This window comes from Morus notabilis, unplaced genomic scaffold (genome assembly GCF_000414095.1).
Source record: "Morus notabilis unplaced genomic scaffold, ASM41409v2 Scaffold196, whole genome shotgun sequence".
Taxonomy (NCBI): Eukaryota; Viridiplantae; Streptophyta; class Magnoliopsida; order Rosales; family Moraceae; genus Morus; species Morus notabilis.
In genome coordinates, this window is record NW_010361517.1 from 32,654 (window position 1) to 40,336 (window position 7,683).

The window sequence follows — 7,683 nt, forward strand, 5'->3', positions numbered from 1 at the left end:
GGCATAAGTGTCAATACAGTATTAATTTACAGCACCGTATTATTATCATCATCATTATTATTATTATTACTATTGTTGTTGTTGTTGTTATTATTATTATTATTATTATTATTGGTAATACACCACCGTATGATATGCAATGCAACTAACATGTGAAACAACATTGCCTATAAAAATATGAACTCATGCCCAGGAATCACATATGAAACTGGTGGTATTTACCACACAAAGATGCGCAATTGAAACCAATGGGATCCTAGTTTAGGGCAATGGGCAAACAAAGAAACAAACTGTAAACCCATGGTTATTTATATGATCTTGGAGTCATTCATTTGGTAATGCGTTTTCCTTTCATAGAAAATAATAATAATAATAATAATAATAATAATAGTTTGTCATTTATTGGCACGGTGAGCTAGAAATAGAGGTGTCAGCATTTTCAACTTTATCTAAACCATATTTACATGCTTATGCTATGCGCGTTTCAATATATGTTATTATGTAATAAAAACAATTCAGCTTCTAGGAAAGCTCATTGATCCAATTTATTTCCAGTTCTTCAACTGAGCTTTTAGTTCTGCAACAAAGTTGAGTTACGCACAGTTCAATAAAATTCATAGACTATTAGGCCAAAAAAAAAAAAATCATATTCATAGAGAAAGGAGAAAAAAAAAAAACAAAAATTATACAGAACTAAGGAGGCCTCCAACATTAACATCCATAGGATTTGGCGATTAGCTTTCAAACTCGCTATCAGAAGAAGAATTTAAACCAACAGCTATATGCGTGTATATATTGCAATAGGCATCGGCAAGCACAAACCCCTAAAAATTTACCAAAAACAAAAAAGGCAATGAAAAGACGTAGAATATAACTTAAACATGGAGAAAAGGACAGAGTACACAAGTCGTGAGACTACACCATCTTCAATGCTGCAGAGCATGATGGAGGATATCATGTTCCAGATTGCATGTTTCTTGACAGAATGAGAACTTAATAAACAAAAAAATATATATGCTCCGAACTAGCAGTTATGGCATCGTTGGTGCCTTGGTGGTAGCCAATGTGTGTGGAAAATGAACAATTGATTACAAATTATGTTTTAGGAATGCTCTTTGTAACAAAATCAAAATCTTTAAAAGGTCGAAGTAACCAATTAGGAATTTTACCATAAGCATCTTCCAATTAATGTGCAATACGTGTGAACACAACCAAAAAAGAAAAAAAAAAACTTATTTTTTACGTAAAACAATGACTATAGTACATGCTGTTTAGGACAGAGTATTTTTGGAATATCACCATGAAAAGGGGCTTGCTCCCAGCAAAAAAATCTCATTTTCCACGTCTTTCACCCACTGACAAACCCGGTTACAGGTCTTTATAGCCAATGCCTGAAAATTCATGTTCAAAAGACAAATCAGAATATGCTCATCATGAATAACATTGCTCAATCCAAACCATTAATCATATATCGTATATTAATCTTCTTGCTTTCCTCGACAACTAACTATTATTAACATGAACCCCGCAAAAGACTTTTTACAAAGTAAAAGCCTCTACAGACTTGGCTCAAAAAGGAATTTCTACAGCCATGAGCTAGGAACGAAAACCAAGGTCAATAGATGCTTTATATACTCGAGTATAATAAGTTTTAACTCCTTTTTTTGGGTAGTAACCCATGTGTGACTTCATTAAATAACAACTATACTTTCACAAAATCCCATTTACTAATGTTTTCTCGTTCAAGGCCCAGTTGAATTTGTCCTCCCCGCACCAACATTACCGTCTTTTGCATAGTCAAAAGGCAGTGCACATGCTTTAGGTAGACAGAAGCTAAATATGGTCAGTTTAGAATGTACGGTCAAATGGCCAATCAGTTAAGATGGGTGGCCCAGGGAACGAATCTCTCAATGTTTTCAGTTAGTAAGGTGAAAGATGGAAGTCATGGATACAGAAAAAGTAAGTTGATCAAGACAAAGTCGGACACGTCGGTTGGAATCTCCACCACACATTTCCACTCAACAAGCTTTACCTTGATAGCTTATTCTTGACAGAATGTACTTAGCTCTTCAAATTAACATTACTTAGAATATTTTTTACAAAGCAAACAAATGAGAGAATCTTGGGCGAGATTTTACCTTGTCTGCAAGTGGGTCAAATGCTGCATAAAGTTCGAAATCTTGCGTGACCCAACAGAGCAGAACTGTCAAAAAAAGGCTTATCGGTTAAGTATATGAACATAAATATGAGCTCCAATAATTCAACGCAACAGAGGCAAAACATCAGATGAATGATATCAAAAGGGCAAAAAAAATTAAAACAGTAAAAAAACAAAAAAAGCAAAAAGAAAAACAACAACAACAACAACAACAACAAGCAGACTCCAATCAGAATCAGATTATGTAGTAGAGTATTAAAAAATTGCAAAAATTTATTATATACCAAGTTTAACAACTAAAACAGGCTCTAAACAAAAAGGCTGGATCTGGAATAACCTCTAAAGGTATCAACAGCTATTAATGCACCATTAAGGGCCCATTGGGAAGGGTACTCAAACCATGATTCTTGATTTTGACGTTTGAAATTCAAATTTTTAGTGAGAGGAAACCACTGTAGCAAAATCAATGATTTGAGTTTGAGTATATTAAACAAACGGGCCCTAAAATTTTCAAGAAGTGTTTCATGATACAAGGTCTTACAATTTCATGGGGGTCTAATCCTGTACCAAAGTTTTCACTAGTGTCGCCACCGTATTCTAGAAAACCTAATTCGATGTCAATCTTTAGCAGTGGGCACGATTTGAACTATTGATTTGCGTAATTTAAAGTAACCAATTAGGTTTACGACGAAACCTAGAAATCAATCACTGATCCAACATAAACCATTACCATAATTTTCATCTCTTCTGAATTGGGTTTTGTGAGGACCAATTCCTCCGTCATGCATGGAAGCATAAAGCTTCTGGTAAGCTCTATATAACCTGTAAAAACACACAAATTATCCTCCTGACAATAAAAACACACATAAGCTTCATTGTGGGAGAACCAAAGCTTTGGATTCTAACCAAGATGCTATGAGAATCAGCAGTTTTACCTTTTCTGCTGCCCTCTACTACTAATTGGTGCTGAGAACTCAGATGATACATATTGATCTAGAAATATACTGCGGTACATAAAATGCCAAAGTCCAGCAGGACCACCTACACAATCACATGTTTCCCTGAACCTCTCAGGAGAATCTGTTGGAAGTTTTGCATGACCCCAACGAGATAAAGATCCAGAGCGAGGTAATGGATCTACAGGCAAATCCTCAACATGCATCCCACCTTCTAGCGTGGATCTTTGAACTTCACTAAGAACATTCGACTTTAAAAGGACCTTCTCAATACACATCCTATAAAGTGATAGCAAAAAGATAAAAAGAAACACAAGTTAATAACCACATACCAAGCTTAAATTATCCCATTTGTGGAATACAGGGAGATCCATAAGGAGATAAATTCCTTACTGTGATTACATTTCACATTCGGCCAAGGGCCAAACAGTAAATTGTAAATCATTCAATAAGTTACAACATCGCATAACAGAACTCCCCAGTGTTCTGAAATTCGGCAAGTACCTGCAATCTTTGAGATGATAAAAGGCATCTGAATTGGTGGTAAGCAACATCAGGTACGTATCCTCCTGCAAAAGAAAAGATAAGCAGACATAGGAGCCTCAGTATATAATAAATAAATGAATAAATAATGATAGCAATATTTATTTAAAACCGGAACATTCTCCTACTGTTCAGGACTTTGCCCAAAGCAAATCAACAGTTTCACTTACATCAAAAAAATGGACATAAGTGTACAAAAAAGCCATGGCATTATATCTTGGCAGGCAAATTGGAGAAAAAGATTCAGATGTCCTGCATAAAGCCGAAAACTGTTTGTTGTTAGACTACAGACAAAGAGAAGGGCCAATTAATCACTACACTAACACAAGAAAAGGGACATTTATGGACTTCAATTGGTATAGTGATCTAGTGATGCATAAAGACGAGGCCTAGTAGGTTGATAAACCTATAAAAGATATATACACATATTAGGTAATCCGCTTGCCTAAATGATTCTGAAGACATAACGAAGTTGGCGAGTAGCAGCATATCATCCGGATGAAGTGAAGCTTTTTGAGCACCAACAAGACAGATAACCTGCACTCAAGCATCGATTCAATTAACTCCTCTAAATAATACGTGCTTCCAATAATCTTAATTCATAAAAACAAGGATGTTAGGACCTTATGTTTGCACATTAGTATTGCAAACAGAACACCTGAATCAGCCACATCTTGCAATATGGCACCTGCTGCTTGCCTTGTTGCAAAAGCAAGGGGAAGACAGGTGTATGCATGAAGAAATGTGGCCGGGTTCCTGAGAAGCAAAGAGACAATAGATGTCATGAAGCATGGATAAAACTTCACGGGGGAGGGAAGAGGGAGAGGGAGAGGGAGAGGGAGGGGTAGAGATTTTACAAGATAAGACACTTGATTGAAGCAATGAAAACCAAGGAAAAAAGTTTTAAGAATGCTACAAGGCTTTAAAGGAGCAAAGAAACAAACCAACTGAACAAATGGACGAGGGAGGAGAAAACAATATCTGTTCCCCCAAGCAAAGGTGTCATATCAAACTTTGGATTCTTCTCGAAACATCTATTTACTGACTTTGTTAAAATAAGTATCATCTGCATCCATATTCCAAATCAAAGGAAAAAGATTGGACTTGTGAAAAACTATGTTACGCGAAGTAAGAACTGTAGTAGCAGCTTTTTTTGTGTGGTTGAAACCAGAAAATATTTTTTGGTACGGAAATCAGAAAATATAAAAGAAAAGACGGATGATTTTATGTTTTAAACAAATGATGAAGTAGAAATCCAATGCTACCTGACCATACATTAGTTCCAATTGGCCTCTCAGTGACTCATAAGGCTCTTCTGTACAGCTGATGCATACTAAATAAATCGGTCCTTTCACAAGAAAAACCACCTGAAGATGACGAAATGTTATTTAGCCAATAATTTAAACCACTACAAAAAGATAAGGCCTACAAGTTACAACTGCAATCGTACAGTAAAGAACCCAATGCTTTCATTCTGCAAGACTTTAAACCTTCACCATTAATTATCACTGTATCACGTATTTTTGATTCACTGTACAAGTAAATTTAAAGCAAAAGAACCCATATTTGTTCGTGTGTGCAGCCTAAGCTCCCACATATAAATAAGTGTTTTTCAAAGAAACAGAGATTTAACTTATAACTGCCAGAGTTAGCTAGCTTATTAAACGCATGGAATGGAGATTCTCATTCTTTCTATTTTTGAACATTCAGATCAGCAAAACAAAAATCATAACGATATTTTAAATGTTTAATCCAACAGGAGAATGTGGAAGCAGCTTACTACCCCAGATATCAAGTATTGTGTGAAGGAATATGACTTAGGAAGAAAGCTTCCAACCGTAAAGAAAACAAACAGACCTGATGCTTCCCAGCCCTTACTAGCTTGACACGATCCCCACTGTAGACGATAATGTAAAACTTATGGTCAAGTCCGATTAATTGAATTGAGATATTATAGATGTACATACAAAAATAATTTATAAGGACATAAGCAACAAAGCAAATTCAGGATGTACCCATTCTCAACAAAAGAAATAATAGCTTGCAGTGTTGCTGAAAATCCAGCTAGCTTGTGCTCATCACCATACCTTTCAGTTGATAAGAGATGCAAAACAAGAAATAAACCACCAAAAGAAAATATATTAAGTTATACTTAATTCGGCACGAAAGCAAATATAGATTGCAAAGTTTCTGATGCAGATTTAAGAGGAACCCGAAAAGACCTTGAATATATTGGTTTGCCAGAGTGACTAAGAATGAAGAAATGCTTCTTCCTTTTCCTCCACGATACTGAAGCATCATCCTGCACTTCAATTATAAATCAAACAGGACATAACATTTGCAGGTATCGATCATAAATCTCGTCAATTGGCAAGTCAAGAGAAACCAAAATGATATATAAATTACGTTGAAATAGATATTTTTTATACGCCGTTAAGTGTCCCAAAGCCATGCTCAATTACAGAGTGTTAAGAAATTAATCTGCATTTTAATCCCTAAGTTCAAATTTCCTCAAATGAAGCTTAATACGCCAGCTTTAAAAAAAAAAAAAAAGGGAGCAAAATCCACATCGAGATTAGGGACCAGGATACAGATATCCAAAATCTACAAAAATAAGGTAAAACAAATAATAACAACAATGAAATGAGCTGTTTTAGATCCATAATGCAGAGCAGTTCCGCAGAAACCTATCCAACGTTTTCCATATCTCTCTCACACTCACTTCTCCTCTTTCCTTCACAACATTAGGTCTTTTTTCAGGTGAAACTACATTCAAACAATTAGAACTCGCAAACCAGAATCTAAATTCGTTTCACTAGTTCCTCAAACCTAAACAATAAGAAAAAAATCTTTGTCATATATTCAATTGAAATTAAAGGTGAAAAGGAACTATATTCTAAAACTTGACTAAAAACTTGTCAAACATGACCATCCTTCTTCTCAGATCATTGATAAATTCTAAGGCCAAACATACCCAAAAACAATGCAATCCTCAGCTACAAATGTAGAGACTAAACAATATATCATCAATTCCTAAATTGAAATACCTCATCCGGATGGCGCTTCCCTGGCGCCCACGTTGCTCCAGAATCCAAGACTCCATCAACAGCATCACTCCTCACCTCCTGTATCTCATCATCGCCGACCTCATCAATTCCAGAACCACCGCCACTACTCGCACCGCTACTTCCCCTCTCACCGGCATAACCGCTACTGCTAGGGCTCGAGGGCTCCTCCACGTCCAGCTCCGAAATGGTCCTACCCAAAACAACACCGCCCCGCGCCAAGCCCTCGCTCACCTCCGCCTCACCGGAATTGCTCTGAATCTCTTCCTCAGCCGCAATCACCAGCTCCTCCTCGTCATTGCCTTCGATCAGTTGGCGATCGCTCTCGCCAGCCGACGCATAATCGACGCCGTTTTCGACTTCCTGATGCTCCGCCGCCAAATCCGGGAATTCGGCGTCGGGCTCCGTCAATGCGACCGAAGAGAAACGGACCTCGATGGATTCGGGAGAACCGGAGCCGGGATCTCGGTCGGCGTTCTCGTCGGCGGAAGCTGAAGAGCTCGAATCGGAGGAGGAGGACATGGGAGAGAACCTGGAAATGAAATTTCTTGAACTCTTCTGAGTGGAAATTTAGGGCTAATTAGGGTTTGTGGCAGAGAAATTTGAGCCAGCGCGAGGGAGAGAGCGAGAATCTGAAACTGCTCGTCCACTAGTCGTTGGCTGGAAGCTGAAACGCTGTGGATCTGACGAGTAGGTAGGAGCGCATCCGAATTCCCGACTCTCACGCATATGGCCATGGGCTTAGACAGGTGGGTGGTGGCTGAGGCCCAATAAAATGGAAGATTCTATTGGGGCCTGGGATGCCTATGCTTTAAAGGCCCGTAACCATTATTTCCTGTATTGAGCTGGACCTTTTATCCACTTGTAAAAATTGCTAACATGACATGTTTACAAGTTTGAAAAATGAGAAAATTAGGCCCGTTCATTTCGTTAATTCGAGTTTAGAATTTGAATTTTGTTA

General features: G+C 37.5%; 1 protein-coding gene across 3 annotated transcripts; it reads right to left on the reverse strand.

Moving 5' to 3' along the window:
* Positions 1-633: 633 nt before the first annotated feature.
* LOC21391042 (vacuolar fusion protein MON1 homolog) lies at positions 634-7,410 on the reverse strand. 3 transcript variants are annotated; one of them, XM_024166796.1, is made up of 15 exons: positions 6,705-7,410; positions 5,880-5,959; positions 5,673-5,744; positions 5,515-5,554; positions 4,923-5,024; positions 4,602-4,723; positions 4,281-4,413; positions 4,103-4,194; positions 3,828-3,909; positions 3,619-3,683; positions 3,094-3,393; positions 2,889-2,980; positions 2,139-2,203; positions 1,300-1,391; positions 635-824 (listed from the first exon to the last, which is right to left on the reverse strand). In XM_024166796.1, exons 1-15 carry the CDS (start codon positions 7,242-7,244, stop codon positions 779-781), a joined length of 1,923 nt encoding a protein of 640 aa, XP_024022564.1. In that variant the 5' UTR covers positions 7,245-7,410; the 3' UTR covers positions 635-778. The 3 variants fall into 3 exon arrangements, with proteins under 3 accessions (XP_024022566.1, XP_024022564.1, XP_024022565.1); XM_024166797.1 differs by lacking the exon at positions 635-824 and having other exon boundaries at positions 1,001-1,391; XM_024166798.1 differs by lacking the exons at positions 4,281-4,413; positions 4,602-4,723 and having other exon boundaries at positions 634-824.
* Positions 7,411-7,683: the final 273 nt, after the last annotated feature.

Coding starts and splice junctions, on each gene's coding strand:
- LOC21391042 (XM_024166796.1), bottom strand. CDS start 7,244: ATGTCCTCCTCCTCCGATTCGAGCTCTTCAGCTTCCGCCGACGAGAAC. Junction 3,684..3,827: donor CTTATGTCCATTTTTTTGAT/GTAAGTGAAACT, acceptor TTTCTTTTGCAG/GAGGATACGTACCTGATGTT. Junction 2,204..2,888: donor CAGAAGAGATGAAAATTATG/GTAATGGTTTAT, acceptor TTTTTTTGACAG/TTCTGCTCTGTTGGGTCACG.